Raw genomic sequence first — 16,083 nt, 5'->3', positions numbered from 1 at the left:
TGTTGAATTCAACTCTATTTCAGGCATTCCTGAACATGTACATCATCATGAAGTTGGGCTCACATACCATCTTTAAGCATAACATCACTAAGGCAAATAAGGCATGTTATTCAGGTTCATCGCTAATATCTGAATATTCCCTTTGAAATATACACATTTCTAGATATAAATTAGAGTAAAAAATCTTTTGGTTATGCTTTATATTTTGAAATTCTGTATGTATGTCAGTTTAAGTAGTAAATGTATATTTATTCCTGAAGAGTCAAAGACTGCAATAATTAATAATGATGTAAAATCTATTAATTGTAAAATAAAAACAATTATTAAGAACTTCCAAATAGTTAAATAGGGAAACAGATTGATAAATAATATAAATATTAGCAGACTGTATTCACTAGATAACTTTAGGAAGAACGTTATATGCTTTTGAGTAAAAAATGTTTATAAACATTTAAATACAAAGCAGAATGTAGATATTGGAGTATATAATAATCTTGAATTGTTTGGTATACCAGTATTCCCAAAGTTAAACAGACTTTTAAGATGTATTTGATATTCAGTAATTTAATTTAGACCATAAGTTCTATTAGATACAAATTATAACTATATGTACAGAAATTCATTGAAAGTATCAAATATAGGGTTGAAAATTTATACCTTGAAAACTCGGGTACATTGGCACTACATTACTGGTAAGCAGTGCTTCAGAATATATTTGCCTTGAACCTTTATTTAGTTCTATAAAGAAAAAAAAAAAAGACAGCTTTGTCATTCTTAACAAGTAATATTAGAAATGATAGTTTATTAGAGGAGTGTTTAAAAAAAATTAGCTGAGCATCATCTTAAATGTGCAAAACGTCCCCAGGTATTCGGTAAAGGGAAAATGCAATATGTTGGTCAAGTTTCTTAAAAAAAAAAAAAAAAATCAAATATTTAGATCTTTTCTTCAGGATAAATTTCTCAAACAAAAACTTTGAAAAGAGTAAGAGCTGTAAATGAAATGTATTAAATTTTACCTTATTTATTTCATCTAAAATATCTTGTGTGACAATCTTCTTTTCTTAAACTCTTTCATAGTGAAGAGCAAAGAAGAGAATATCTGGCTTCAGAACAACACCTACTATCCAGAAAAAAACATCACAGGATGCCTGCTTTGAAATGCTATACAAGGCTTCTTTGTATGAACTTTAAGCTTGGGCCTCGTCTATTTTTATAATGCAACAGCCAAGTTCTGACCTCAGACACTAACTCTGGGGACAGGACTGGATACTGAGGGTATCTGAGTACCTGGAGTCCTCTGATTTTTGCCTTTTAAGGCTGGCCTCAAAATGTCTCCTCATTAACATACAAATTTTCCACTTAAAAAAACAGAACACTAAGTTTCAAAAAAGCCATTCTCTAGAGGCCTCATATCAGTGAGAAAGCAAGCATGCTGAAGGCTCCACCTTCACCTAATCCTTTGACAAATTATATTTTCTTTTTGAACAATGCAGTTATATCCCCTTCCTGAGAACGTTGATGTGTCCTTTCAACTTCACTGAGTTTCTCAAGTTCTGTTTAAAAGAAATGCAGATAAAAAAATGAAGAGTGCTCCGTCAATGGTATTCGTGCTAAATGAACTATCCTTCCAAAAAAAAAAAAAAAGCTTTCTAAAATTCACATTTCAGATGCTTTAAATTTTTTTTCTAATAATTATATTTCTAATTCACAATTTTCACCAATAAATTAATAAGCCTATATCCAAGGGCCCAGGATGTATGATAGATTTAAAAACAAAGAATGGTCAGGGAAGAAGTAGGGGAGGAAGAATAAGACTTACGTGGCGGGGAGAGGAACCCATAGCTGAATTTAGTGTTACTTTTATAAAATGAGCATTTATGGACAGAACTAAGGGAAATTCGAAGATCCTGGTAAAAACAGTTGGAAAAATTTTGTGTGGAGAAACTGTCCTAAAGAACAAAATGAAACAAAAATATCAGATATCAGGTATAGAGACAAAAAGAAGATTGTTTTTATAAATAATTAAAGGTGATTGCATCATAAAATTATGGAGTTCATGCTGTCTATTCATTTCCTTCACTGTTTTTCTACTAATCACTCATCTTTTATCTAACTGAATGTAAAAGCTCTTTACAACACTAAGACTATTAAGCTTTTGATATATATATGGAAATATCTTCCTATTTTGCTGTAATAATTTTGTTTATAATGTTTTTACCTGTACAATTTGCAAATTTTATATAGGAAAACACTGATTTTCAGAGATCTGAGTCTATCTTTCGTATTCAACTAGAAAGTCAAAAGCTGGGATGGTACTTCACTGGTCCCACCCTGTCTGGAGCAAGGAAGAAGGAAGAAAACCAAAGGCCCAAGGGAAAGGTTAGTCCAAAGGACTAATGGACCACAACTACCACAGCCACCACCAGACTCAGTGCAGCCCAGCTAGATGGTGCCTGGCTACCATTACCTACTGCTCTGACAAGGATCACAGTAAAGGGACCCGGACAGAGCAGGAGAAAAATGTAGAACAAAATTCTAACTCACACACACAAAAAAGACCAGATTTACTGGTCTGATAAAGACTGGAAAAACCTTGAGAGAGAGTATGGCCCCTGGACACCCTTTTAACTCAGTACTGAAGTCACTCCTGAAGTTCACCCTTCAGCCAAAGATTAGACAGGCCCATTAAACTAAATGAGACTAAGTGGGCACACTAGCCCAGGGGCAAGGACGGGAAAGCTGGTAATAGGGAACCTAACGTCAAGAAGGGGACAGTGTCGACACTTCATGGGGTTGGCAACCAATGTCACAAAACAATACGTGTATTAATTGTTTAATGAGAAATTAATTTGCTCTGTAAACCTTCATCTAAAGCACAATTAAAAAAAAAAGTTGGGGGTGGGGGGACTACTGAATAGCAATGTAAACATTTCAGAGTAGTGATGACTGAATTTATACAACTCTGATTATATAAGAAAATGTAAAATTCAAATAGAATCAAAGAGTACCATAATTAAGGTATTAGATGACAAAAAAAATGACAAGAGCCTACAAAACATTGTGAAAACTTCTCTATATTACAAAGTTGCATGAAAAGGTGTTCAAAGGAAATTAAAATAGTCTTAAAAATTTTTAAATCAAGTTTAAAGTACTAACTTTATATACATGTATGAACATGTGTGTATGTATGTAATACATATACTTTTAACAGAGATAACACAGACATGTAGACACAAATATGTCTATCATTGTATTTAGTGATCTCAGTGACTATTAACAGTAATTTCATTTTTTAAATCCAACTACTACCCTCAGCTACTCTCTCAAATCCCCTATTCCATTCCTTAAGGGCATCCTATAGCTCGCCAGTTCCTTCCAGTTTCTGAAAGTCTGATCAATCTAGTTTAAAACTGCAATTCATGTAAAATCTAAATCTCATTTCCTCTGCTTCCCTCTTTCAAGGCATACCTTCTTCATGATTTCTCTTTCCACCACAACATCTGAGGGGCTGGGGTTGGGAGAAATGCTGTATTATGGGATGTTTGCCTCCCACTCCTTTGTAAGGTCTAATTCCTCTGGTTCTGATAGTACAGAGGATTCTCAGCTTCTCCCTGGTTTGGTCTGAAGGGTCTCCCCAGAGGTGGTCCATGCCGTGGTGATACTCAGCTTTAATGGCCACCTCCTTCAGTGAAGAACCTCTGAGACTTGGGCAACTGAGGCATGTGTAGGAAAATTCCCTACTCACAAGTTTCCTAGTCTCAGGAGCAAGAAAGCGATTCAGCTCCTTCTGACTTCTGGGGATTTAGTGGGACCCTTCATACTTATAAGGGGACTGTGTAAGTTTCTCCTACCCCCACCCCCCCCAAAAAAAAAACTGAAACCCATTGCCATCAAGTCGATTCCAACTCATAGTGACCCTATAGAACAGAGTAGAACTGCCCCATAGGGTTTCTGGGGAGTTGCTGATAGATTCAAACTGTCCACCTTTTGGTTAGCAGCTGAGCTCTTAACAACTGCACCACCAGGGCTCTTACACAGACCCATAAATCTCAAAATACCAGCTTCTTCCTGGGATTTGCTACCCTTGGTCTTTGCCTTAGATTCTGACTTGGTTCTCTGGTGCCTTGAACTGTCCACAGGAGAAACAACTTCACAGAAGAGAAAACTCCACACCCTGGCACTGCTTCACATCTCACCTACTTCCAGGTACCCAAAGGCCTAGCAATTATGGCTCAGGAAAGGCAAATACCTTGCATCTGGGACTGGCAGAGAATGAAGCTACACTCAGAAGACCATACTTACAGAATCCCTGCTTCATCCTACTCCAGATTTCCTGGTGCCACAAGGAACTTATGTCCCCTCTTTGAATCTCTAAGCTCCATCACAGGAACTGCCATAGGAGAACTACCATTGAAACTGCATAAGTCATCTTCTACACTCACTCCTGAAGACTTCAGGAAACTCAGGTATGTATGCCTCCCACCCCCTTCCTGCTCTTCCTAGGCCAGGATTTCATAGTTCCTACTAGCACCAGTTTGCACAGCTGCTCCAGCAAGTAGTCTACCATCAGGAATGTCTAGGCATGAGGCAGGCCCTACTCGCTATGTTCATGTATACACCCAACTCCAGATAATACAGTCAAGCTCTCCCAAAAGACCCTCACCATGTTCTACTCCAAAGGACAGCACTACGTAAGCCTAAAGGCTCTAAGTTAGCAGCATCCACCACCTGGTAAGAAACCAAGCTACCACCCACTGCTATAAGGGGAGGTTCTGAAAGCCTCCCCATTCACTTGGCTTAGTGAGAGGTTCTGAAAGCCTCCCCATTCACTTGGCTTAGTGAAGAGGCAGCAAACCTTTCCCTTCTTTCACTGATTGGTGAGAACTCATTAGTAACTAGGATGTAGGGTTTACAGTTGCCAAAAATATCAACAACAACAACAAAAATAGCAGTCATCCAGTTAAATTTGAATCTCAGACAAATGATGAATAATTTTTAATATAGGTATGGCCCATGCAATATTTGTATTTTATCTGATAACCTTAGTAGAGATGGGAGCAGTGGTTGGTTAATGTAGAACAGTTCTGCAGATTCCTAGCTAGCAGTGAGGGAAGATGTCTGTGCAAAGTATTGGCTGTCCTCTTTAGAAAGTTGAAAACTTAGTGTCTGCTGGTATCAACTTGTGGTCTTCAAATTCTGGGGTAGTAAATAAAGTCTGAATCAGCTTCCTGTTACAAACACACACACACATGCACACATACACTTCTAGTCACTAATAAATGTTCTCAAAATACTTACTGAATGAATAACTGAGATCCCTTAATCAGTTAAATTCTTACGTTTACACAGCTATATGTTTAGAAATGAATAATTGTAACTGCCTGTAAATTGACTTCATGAAATTATAAATTAAAACTGGAAAAAAAGGAGAATTCTTTACTGTACACTGTTTATTTCATATGAGAAGTTAAACAGCTAGTCAGTGGCAGAGCTAGAACATGAACCTGATTTCCCTGACTCCCAGCCTGGTATTCTTCTAATTGGGGAACCGATTACAGAGCCAAGATCAACAGTGAGACACTATGCTTTCAATGATTTTCTTAATGATTATAATTTTAAATAGCCACACATAGATAAAGGGGTGACAAATACTTGCATTTCTGCCAACGGTGTAGGACGTCCAAAGCGGCATTAGGATGTCATGGCTGTATCCACTCACAAACTGGTGCTGGTAAAGAAGACAGACAGTGCTGTTCTTCTGGAGAACTCTGGGTCTTCCATAGGGTAAAGTGCCACGCTTAATAATTTTCTCTTTGTAGGGGGGAAATGAAACCACCAGTAATTGTACATAGTGTAAATTATATAATGATATACAATGATATACTCATCTAACCCTTTCCTCTACTTAACCCTGCTGAAAACTATTCTTAAGTTTAAAAAAACAAAACAAAAATTAATGACAATAAATAGAACCAAAAACAATTAATAAAACAAAAGGGATTCACTATAATTTTTGGCTATGAAGATACTGAAAGAGCAATGTAATATCAAGATATCACAAGAGGACACTACACAAAATTGCTATAAATTGCTCTTAATTAGACTTTAATGACATTAAAAGGAATTTTTTAACATTAATTACTTATTCTTCAGGACACAGTCCAAAAAGTAAATTTTCAGGAAGATAAAAAAAAAAAAATTTTTTTTTTTTTTTGTGTATAATTTAGAAAGCAAAAATCCAGAACTGCAATTATAGGACTTAAGTGAATGAAGCAATAAGCTGTTGTTAGTTGCCTTGGAGTTGGCTCCAACTGACGGCAACCTTATGTATTACAGGATGAAACACTGCCTGGTCCTGAGCCATCTTCGTGATCGTTGGTATAACAACAGAAGAATCCCTTTATTGCCCTTTTTCAAGGATCAGGTGCTTTGTAGAGTTCTTCATAGAACATCAACTAATTTAATTCTTATATCATCCTATGGAGTAAGGCTATACACTCATTTTACAGATGAGGAAATAGCAGTTTATGAGGACTAAATAATTTTTTCATGGGGATACATTTCCTAAACTCATATTCAAACCCAGATCTATCCAATTCCAAAGGTATTGCCCTTAATCACAACACTTTGCCAATCTGGATCCATTAAAGATTTCTCTAATGCCAAGTTAGAGCAGGGATTTTACATAAGCCAAGGTCAAATCAGTATTAGTACAGAATTCACCTTTTTTATTCCAGCAGGAAAAAACAACAAAAATAACATCTGCCAAGTAATGTAAGAACTGAAGGTTATATCAAAATGATACTGAATATTCAATTGAAAACTAAAAAAATTCATCAGTTTTCCTCATATTTGTAATTTTTCTCCAAAAGCTATGAAGAGATAACTTTATATAAACTATGATAAATCAATCTGTAATCTCTTATAATTAATAAGAATCAAGTGAGATAGGAACTTAACAGGTAATTTACATGGAAATCTGAGACTCTATTATAAATCTTCAAAAAATCACCAAATTTTCAAAATACCACCATCATGTTCATAAAGAGTGATTCGGCTTCCACTAAATAGATCACATATTATTTCCACCATCAATATCTTTTTTTTTTCCCGTAACAGTCTAGACTGTCTAACAAAGAAATCTCATCAGTAATGGAGGCATTACTCCTAATTTCAATGGTTATTCTCAAATAATGCCCAGAAATCAAATCTCTGTAGCTCACACTGTTGATAAAAACCCTACTTCCACATCTCAAGCTTGAGAGTAAACATGTCTTACCTTCTGCTGCGGTCAGATTCAACTGTGTCTGAATATCCACAGTCGGTAAAGTCTAAAAGAGTGAATAGTACTGATTTTAAGGATTGCGAGGCATGTTTTAATTTTGTAACATATAACTTGTACAGCTGAATTAATCTAACATAGATCAAAGATAAAATTTAAAAGTCTTGTATAATTGAAAGTTATTATTATTATTTTTAATGAGGAGGATAAAGGGTGAGGGACGACAGCTGTAAAAATACATAATTGTTATTATAAGCAACAGTAGTAACTAAAAAATTAGAATATAATTGCTGCTTTAAAATTCTTATCTTTCCTCCTACCATCTTTCTACAAGCCTAAGTCAAGTCTAAAACAAATGAGAAAGCTGAAAATAAACTACTCCTCAAATTTCCATCTTTATGAATTCTATCAATTTCATTCATAACTTGTTATACATACATTTTTATCTTCTTGCAACAATTATATATTAAGAAAGGAGTGAAAAAGAAAGAGTCACAGATCAGTTTCCTACCAAAAAGTGATATTTTCCCCCTAAATGTAAAATAGAGAAGAAATATTATGATTGGATTACTATGGGTCCAAGACCTCATTACAAGGATAACAGCATGGATTCTCTTATCCAAGATATTCAAGGACTCAACTAGGCTTTTTCCAACCTGCACCAAAGTCAAGTCACAGCAGCAAGGGATAAAAATAAAGGCAAAAATGTAAAAATTAGGAAGAGGAAAAACAAGCAATAAAAGACCCCCATGTGTTCCTGGAATTATAAACAAATATATGTTCCCCCACATACACTTAAATTTTAATTTAACCATGAAATATTTCTACAGCACAAGCCATGCTGAGAGTATTATAACCCGCACACACTGGGCTAACCCCTTGACAGCACTTACAGAGTGGTTGCATGAGCAGCCAAGGTTATCTCTGCTGGTTCTTGTGAATGGGCACTGTACCAGGGGGTGGACTTCTTTGGGGTGTTTTGGGGTATAAACAGGATTCTTTAGAAGGTGGTTAAGACTGCCATGAGTTCCATTATTAGAAGCTGGTGTCAAATTCAGCAAATCTACACAATTCCAAGAATGGTAAAGAGTTACTTAGAAGTTTCAAAATCAAATAAATAGTAGCTATGCAGTATTAATTTTTATTTTTTAAACTCAAATCTATATGAGTCCTTTACTTTCTCATTAAAATAAAATTATACAACTTGCCTGAGTTTTAGAATATCTTTGTTATGCTATTCTTAGTGGAAATATTGATATGAATGCTGTATATTCTATACAAATGGCTGAATTTTAAAGTATATAATATAGTTATCATTTGCTGATTGCTTACTATACGTACTAGTATATATTCTTATTTAATCCTGAAAATAATTTAATAAGTTAAGTCTTATCATCAAGATTTTGCACGTAAATCAACAAAACCAAAAGTTGGTTCTTCAAAAAGATCAACAAAATTGACAAACCACTGGCCAAATTGAAAAAGAAAAGCAGGACGGGATACAAATAGCCCAAATAAAAAATGAAATGGGGATGTTACAACAGACCCAACTGAAATAAAAAGGATCATAACAGAGTATTATGAAAAACTATACTCTAACAAATTTGAAAACCTAGAGGAAATGGACAAATTTCTAGAGACACACTACCTACCCAAACTAACACAAAAACCAAAACCAAACCCACTGCCATCGAGTCAGTTCCGACTCATAGCAACCCTATAGGACAGAGTAGAACTGCCCTGTAGAGTTTCCAAGGAGTTCCTGGTGGATTTGAACTGCTGACCTTTTGGTTAGCAGCCATAGCACTTAACCACTACATCACCAGGGTTTCCAACTAACACAAAATGACGTTGAAAATCTGAACAGTCCTGTAACAAGAGAAGAGCCTGAAAAAGGTAATTAAAAAAAAACCCCAGCCAAAAAATGCCCTGGCCCAGATGGCTTCACTGGAGAATTCTACCAAACATTCAGAGAAGAGCTTACACCAGTACTACTCAAACTATTTCAGAACATAGAAAAGGAAGCGATACTTCCAAACTCATTCTATGAAGCCAGCATAACCCTGATACCAAAACCAGGCAAAGAAACGACACACAAAAAAAGAAAATTACAAACCAATATCTCTCATGAACATAGATGCAAAAATTCTCAACAAAATATTTAACCAATAGAATTCAGCATCATATCAAAAAAATAATGCACCATGACCAAATAGGATTCATTCCAGATATGCAAGGATGCTTCAACATTAGAAAACCAGTCAACATAATCCACCACATAAATAAAAGGAAAGAAAAGAATCACATGATCATCTCAATCAGCACGGAAAAGGCATTCAATGAAGTTCGACACCCATTCCTGATAAAAACTCTCAATAAAATAGGTATAGAAGGGAAATTTCTCAACATAATAAAGGGCATCTATGCAAAACCAATGGCCAACATCGTTCTCAACGGATAGAGGCTGAAAACATTCCCCTTGAGAACAGGACCAAGACAAGGATGCCCCTTATCACCACTCCTATTTAACATTGTGTTGGAAGTCTTAGCTAGAGCAATAAGGCAAGAAACGGAAATAAAGGGCATCTAAATTGGTAATGAAGAAGTTAAACTGTCCCTATTTGTGGATGATATGATGCTAAGAAAATTCAAAAGACTCCACGAGAAAACTACTGGAACTGATAGATTCGGCAGAGTAGCAGCATACAAGATAACATACAAAAATCAGTTGGATTCCTATACACCAATAAAGAGAACAATGGAAAGGAAATCAGGAAAACAATACCATAGCCCCTAAAAAAAATAAAATACTTCGGAATAAATCTAACCGGGGATGTAAAAGACCTATACAAAAGAAAACTACAAAACACTACTGCAAGAAACCAAAAGAGAGCTACATAAATGGAAATACATACCACGCTCACAGATAGGTGGATTCAATACTGTGAAAATGACAATTCTACCCAAAGCGATTTACAAACACAATGCAATACCGATCCAAATACAAACAACATTCTTTGAAGAGATGGAAAAACTTATCATTAACTTTATATGGAAAGGGTAGAGGCCCTGGATAATTAAAGCATTACTGAAAAAGAAGAATAAAGTAGGAGGACTCACACTACATGACCTCAGAACCTACTATACAGCTACGGTAGTCAAAACAGCCTGGTACTGGTACAATGACAGATACGTTGACCAATGGAACAGAATTGAGAACCCAGATGTAAATCCATCCACCTACGTTCACCTGATCTTCAAAAGGGCCCAAAGTACACCAAATAGGGGAAAAGACAGTCTTTTTTAACAAATGGTGCTGGCAAAACTGGATGTCCATCTGCAAAAAAAATGAAACAGGGCCCATACCTCACACCATATACAAAAACTAACTCAAAATGGATCAAAGACCTAAATATAAAGCCAAAAACTATGAAGTTCATAGAAGAAAAAATAGGATCAATGCTAGAGGCCCTAATACACGGCATTAACATGATACAAATCACAACTAACAACACACAAGCTCTAAAGAATAAGCTAGATAACTGGAATCTTCTCAAAATTAAACACTTATGCTCATGAAAAGACTTCACCAAAAGAATAAAAAGAGAACCTACAGACTGGGAAAAAATTTTTCGCTATTACAAATCAGACAAAGGTCTAATCTCTAAAATCTACAAGAAAATCTAACACCTCTACAACAAAAAGATAAATAATCCAATTAAAAGATGAACAAAGGAAATGAATAGACACTTCACCAAAGAAGACATTCAAGCAGCCAAGAAACACATGAGGAAATGCTCACGATCTCTAGCCATCAGAGAAATGCAAATCAAAACCACAATGAGATACCATCTCACCCCCCGGCATTACTGGCATGAATCAATAAAACAAAATAACGAATGTTGGAGACACTGCGGAGAGATAGGACCTCTTATGTACTGCTGGTGGGAATGCAAAATGATACAACCATTTTGGAAAACAATATGGTGCTTCCTTAGAAAGCTAGATATAGAAATAGCATATGATCCAGCAGCCCCACTCCTAGAAATATATCCCAGAGAAATAAGAATTGTCACATGAATAGATACATGTACACCCATGTTCACTGTAGCACTGTTCATAACAGCAAAAAGGTGGAAACAACCTAAATGCCCATCAACAGATGAATGGATAAACAAACGGTGGTACATACAGCCCATCAACAGATGAATGGATAAACAAACGGTGGTACATACATACAATGGAGTATTAAGCAACACTAAAGAACAACGATGAATCTGTGAAGCATCACATAACATGGATGCATCTGGAAGACATTATGCTAAGTGAAATAAGTCAATCGCAAAAGACCAAATACTGTATGAGACCACTACTGTAAAAACTCATGAAAAGGTTTATATACAAAAAGAAACAATCTTTGATGATTACAAGGGAGGGAAGGAGTGGGAATGGAAAAAAAAAAAGAAGATTTCGCACGTGAGTAATCAGTGCCTTGCCCTAGGATTCAAAACCAGGTTTGTCTGTGTCTAAAGCCTGTGCTCTTAATAATAATAAAAGGAAGCATTCATGAACCAAAGCACTTACTATGTTGCAGACACTGATTTAAGTGCTAAAAAAAAAGTGCTTTAGGGTATATTAATTCATTTAAAGTACATAGGCTCCCACTAAAAGAATTATATTTAGGACATATTTATGGCTTTGTATATTCTCCATATCAGTACCAGCCAAAGAGAGTAAGCTGAGAATATTCCTAATGGGTCCTCCTACATTTCTACAACCCTGACATTGCCATCCTAGTCACGCTATTGTTGTTACCAGATGTTTCATCTGCTTTGTCCACCTTTTGCTCCACCCAAACCTTTTTCTCTGGTTTTCTCTACTGCTCTGACTCAATTGTCATAATTAAACCCAGGGCCTGACATAGTGCTAGGCCCTGGCAACATACAGACCACCATACAAGCTGTAGGTGTTGTACTTGAGTAGTCTGCAGTCTAGTACGAGAAACAGATAAGTAATAAGATACGTTTTGAGTGTTTTTTCAGTGACTCTACGTTAGGAAGAAGAAAGGTGAAAATGTGAGGATCTGTCCTCATTGCTGTCTCCACAAGGGGCCCACCATGTGATAATCCTATTCCACCTCTGTTTTCAGAAATGATAAAAGTCTTCTGTTCACACTTACCACACATTAGGTTGTAGAGTTCAATATTTTCAAAGGGATCAACTTCAATGCCGTGCTTGAATCCAGGTCCATAACCAATAAAAATGGCCTAGATTTGCCCAAAAGTAACAACTTATCAGTCAATTTCAGTTACATATTTAGTTGGTCTAAAATTATGTGTATACATACATACACACATACATATACATATATATATATATATATATATACTTGTTATATTGAGATAAAGAGAAAACTACTATGACCAATGTACTTTGTAGGCTATTGTTTAAACCCTGTTACAGATACTATTGTTATGGTTGTGTGCTGTCAAGTCAATTCGGACTCACAGGAAATCTAGGATCTTTCTCTTAGCTTTACTAGAGTTCCTGACTTGACACTCACAACAGAATGGATGACAAAATCTTTTTGCATTAATGAAATGGGATATAAATTTCACCTTGTCCACTTCATACAGTACTCGTAGGGGTCGAATTAGATTATTACTGTGAATGTATTTTGAAAAATTTAAATTGTTATGTAAATGTAAGCTATTATCTTCTTTCAGGACATAGGTGTGATATCTTCTCAACTATTAAGTCACTGGCTTTCATTTACTGTGGAGCAATCAATATTCATCATAATGGAGCACAAATATGTACGACATAATTATTAATTTATTCAGAAGTATGTTACAAGTCACATGTTCAGGAAACCCAAACCAAACCCACTGCCCTCGAGTCAATTCAGACTCATAGTGACCCTATAGGACAGAGTAGAACTGCCCCCCATAGGGTTTCCAAGGCTGTAAATCTTTATGGAAGCAGACTGCCATATCTTTCTCCCATGGAGCAGCTGATGGGTTCAAACCACTGATTTTTAGATTAGCAGCCAAGTGTGTTAACTACTGGGCCACCAGGGCTCCTTATTTGGGAAACATGAATATAAAATTTAACAAAAATTCTATTGCTTTAATGTCCAAAGAAAAGAAACCCTATGAAGGTATATGCTTCATTAATTTATACTCAAAGAATAAAATCATAGTCTGTATTTTTAAGTCTAAAACTTTACATATCATTTTTTTAAAAAGTATAAATTTACTCACTTGCATATTTGAAAATAAGTTATCAGAGCCATGAAATCCGCCTCCACAGTATTTCCTTTCTGAAGGATTCCTAATTTTGACATATATCAATTAACAATGTAAAGTCCATTCAGAAGACATAATTGATAACCATGAAATTATATCCACTAGTAATGCATAAATAACTATTTTGTTAAACAAACCAACAAAAAGGTAAATAAAAGTACCTGGCTTTAGAAAGTATTAAGGGGTTACCTCTATATTTTATTTATTAGACAAATCAACTATAGTTGACACAGTGCTAGTGGTATAGAGGGAGAAAACCACTAGCACTGAGTCAGAACTGGTTTTGAACTCTCATTGTTATTTACTAGTTGCAATTAGTCAATTTAATTATTAGGCAATTAGATAATTTAACGATCCCCTCCTGGTTTCAATTTTGTCATGTTGGGTTGTTTGTAAAAAATAAATAGCCTATGGAAATGCTTGGAACATAGCAGATATTCTTGACATATTCACTCTCTGTGTGTCAGCTTGGCTGGGCCATGATGCTCGGTGTTTACACATGATCACCCTCATGATGGGATGTGCTGTGAGCAACCAATCAGTTGAAAGGGTATTTCCCTGGACATGTGGCCTTCATCCAGATATAAGTGGACATTCTGGCTTTTGCCCTCTCTGGATCCTGCAGCTGCCTCCTATTCATCTGACCTCCAATTCTCGGGACTTGAGCTAGCAGCTTATCTGCCGATCTTGGGATCTGTCCATCTTCACAGCCTGTAAGCAAGAGCCCTGCTCACCAACCTGCTGATCTTGGGTTCACCAGCCTCTGCAGCTACATGAATCAGGAGAAGCCTTGTGGTCTTTCCTGCCAATCTTGGGATTTGTTGATCTTCACAACCCGCGAACAAGAGCCCTGCTCTCCAACCTGCCGATCTTGGGTTCGCCAGCCCCTGTGACTACATGAGTCAGGAGAAGCCTCTATCCTGGTCCATAGACTTGGGATGTTCCAGCCTTTCCAATCACGTGAGCAGTTTCCTTGATATAAATTTCTCTCTATACATATTTATACGCTTTAGTGGTTTTGCTTCTCTAGAGAACCCAGCCTAAGATGCTCTCCATGAGGGGTAAGGACTGATCTTTCTTTCTCATTCTTCTTCCAACCACTAAAAACACAGTTCCCAGCAAGAGCAGAGACAGTGCATTTCTTTTGACTGAATTCTGGTTCACGGTACAGTTTCTGTTTCACAGGGACATTTACCATAATTTCCTTCTGGCAACCATCAAAAGTTAATGATCAGGTTTTGAGATGAGATATTAATATTAACCACCCAAATAATTTACCAAACACAGCAATAAATTAAAGTTTACTGATAGATTAGTATAAGGAGAATGGGAAAAAAAAAGACTGTGTATATAATGAAGATAATTGCTCATTATTATAAAGTGAAGCATTTTTTGCCAATTATTTGCTGGACTTTGGAAGTAGTATTTTGAAGGTATTATTAGACATAGCTGTAATGTACAGAAAGGATACAATGACAAGTGGTAACACATAAATATGGAGCATAAGAAAAAAAAAATCACTGTTTATGTCACAGGACAGAAGAATGGTTTTCCGGTGAGGGCAACATTCTTCTGTGCTTCAGGAGACATTTGGCAATGTCTAAAGGCATTTTTGGTTGTCACAAATGGAGGAGGTTGCTACCTTCATCTAGTGGGTAGAAGCCAGAGATTCTGTCAAATATCCCACAATGCACAGGACAGCCTCCCTGACAAATAATTATCTGGCCCAAAATGTAAATAGGCTGAAGTTGAGAAATCCCAGGTTAGAGTAAAGAGAATCACATTTGTGCAGATTTCACATTGCTAGGAAGGGTCCAACTGTCTCCCTCAATTACTAATAGATTAGGCTATGTTTACCTCGAAGAATGTCAGAACTTACAATGCAAGTTGCCACTGAGGATCCAAATAGAATGTTAAAGGCTCAATCCTGTTGCTTTTGGCAAAGTGCAAACGCTTGGGTAGGAATTGTTTTAAGTAAGGTTTGAAGTGCTGATTTGGTTCCCGGCACTGAAATCGTGAAAGACAAAGAGGCATTTGTAGAGAAACATTTTTACAAAAATGTATATATTTTCTAAACTTCTCTCTCACAAACATTTTATCAACATGCCCAACAGGTCACAGATGTAAAAATAACTATGAGCTCTTATTACTTACATAATGTACAAATTGAATTTTTATAAAAAAAAAAATTAAAAATTTTTACAGGAAGTCATCATTATAACTGCATAAAAGCTCCAGGATTCTCAGACTGTGTCGATAGATTATATTCAAGTTACTGATGATCCTACTTGCAAACACTCTTATAACTACCATTCTAAGAATTTCCTTCAATACTAAAAATGTATGAAGTAAAAAAATGTAGCATAGATAATTCAGCAGGAAAACAAAAATCTTATTTTAAAAAATAGGCAAAAAAAAAAGACTGGAAGGAAATAAATCAAAATGCTAATAGTGTTTATAGAGGTACAGCTATGCATTTCTTCTATTAAAAAA

The 16,083-nt window shown here is 36.0% G+C and overlaps 1 protein-coding gene across 1 annotated transcript in view; it reads right to left on the bottom strand.

The window, feature by feature from the left end:
• ENPP1 (ectonucleotide pyrophosphatase/phosphodiesterase 1) overlaps nucleotides 1–16,083 on the bottom strand; it is an 88,263-nt gene that overhangs the window by 9,306 nt on the left and 62,874 nt on the right. The window contains exons 15-22 of the mRNA XM_049900932.1: nucleotides 15,470–15,597; nucleotides 13,546–13,615; nucleotides 12,462–12,549; nucleotides 8,176–8,345; nucleotides 7,280–7,331; nucleotides 5,657–5,811; nucleotides 1,820–1,949; nucleotides 658–738 (exon numbers count right to left, since the gene is read on the bottom strand). Coding sequence (XP_049756889.1) covers nucleotides 658–738; nucleotides 1,820–1,949; nucleotides 5,657–5,811; nucleotides 7,280–7,331; nucleotides 8,176–8,345; nucleotides 12,462–12,549; nucleotides 13,546–13,615; nucleotides 15,470–15,597 — 874 coding nt within the window. The remainder of the gene's footprint in view (nucleotides 1–657; nucleotides 739–1,819; nucleotides 1,950–5,656; nucleotides 5,812–7,279; nucleotides 7,332–8,175; nucleotides 8,346–12,461; nucleotides 12,550–13,545; nucleotides 13,616–15,469; nucleotides 15,598–16,083) is intronic.

Source organism: Elephas maximus, chromosome 1 (genome assembly GCF_024166365.1).
Source record: "Elephas maximus indicus isolate mEleMax1 chromosome 1, mEleMax1 primary haplotype, whole genome shotgun sequence".
NCBI lineage: Eukaryota > Metazoa > Chordata > Mammalia > Proboscidea > Elephantidae > Elephas > Elephas maximus.
This window is presented reverse-complemented; position numbering and strand designations above follow the sequence as displayed.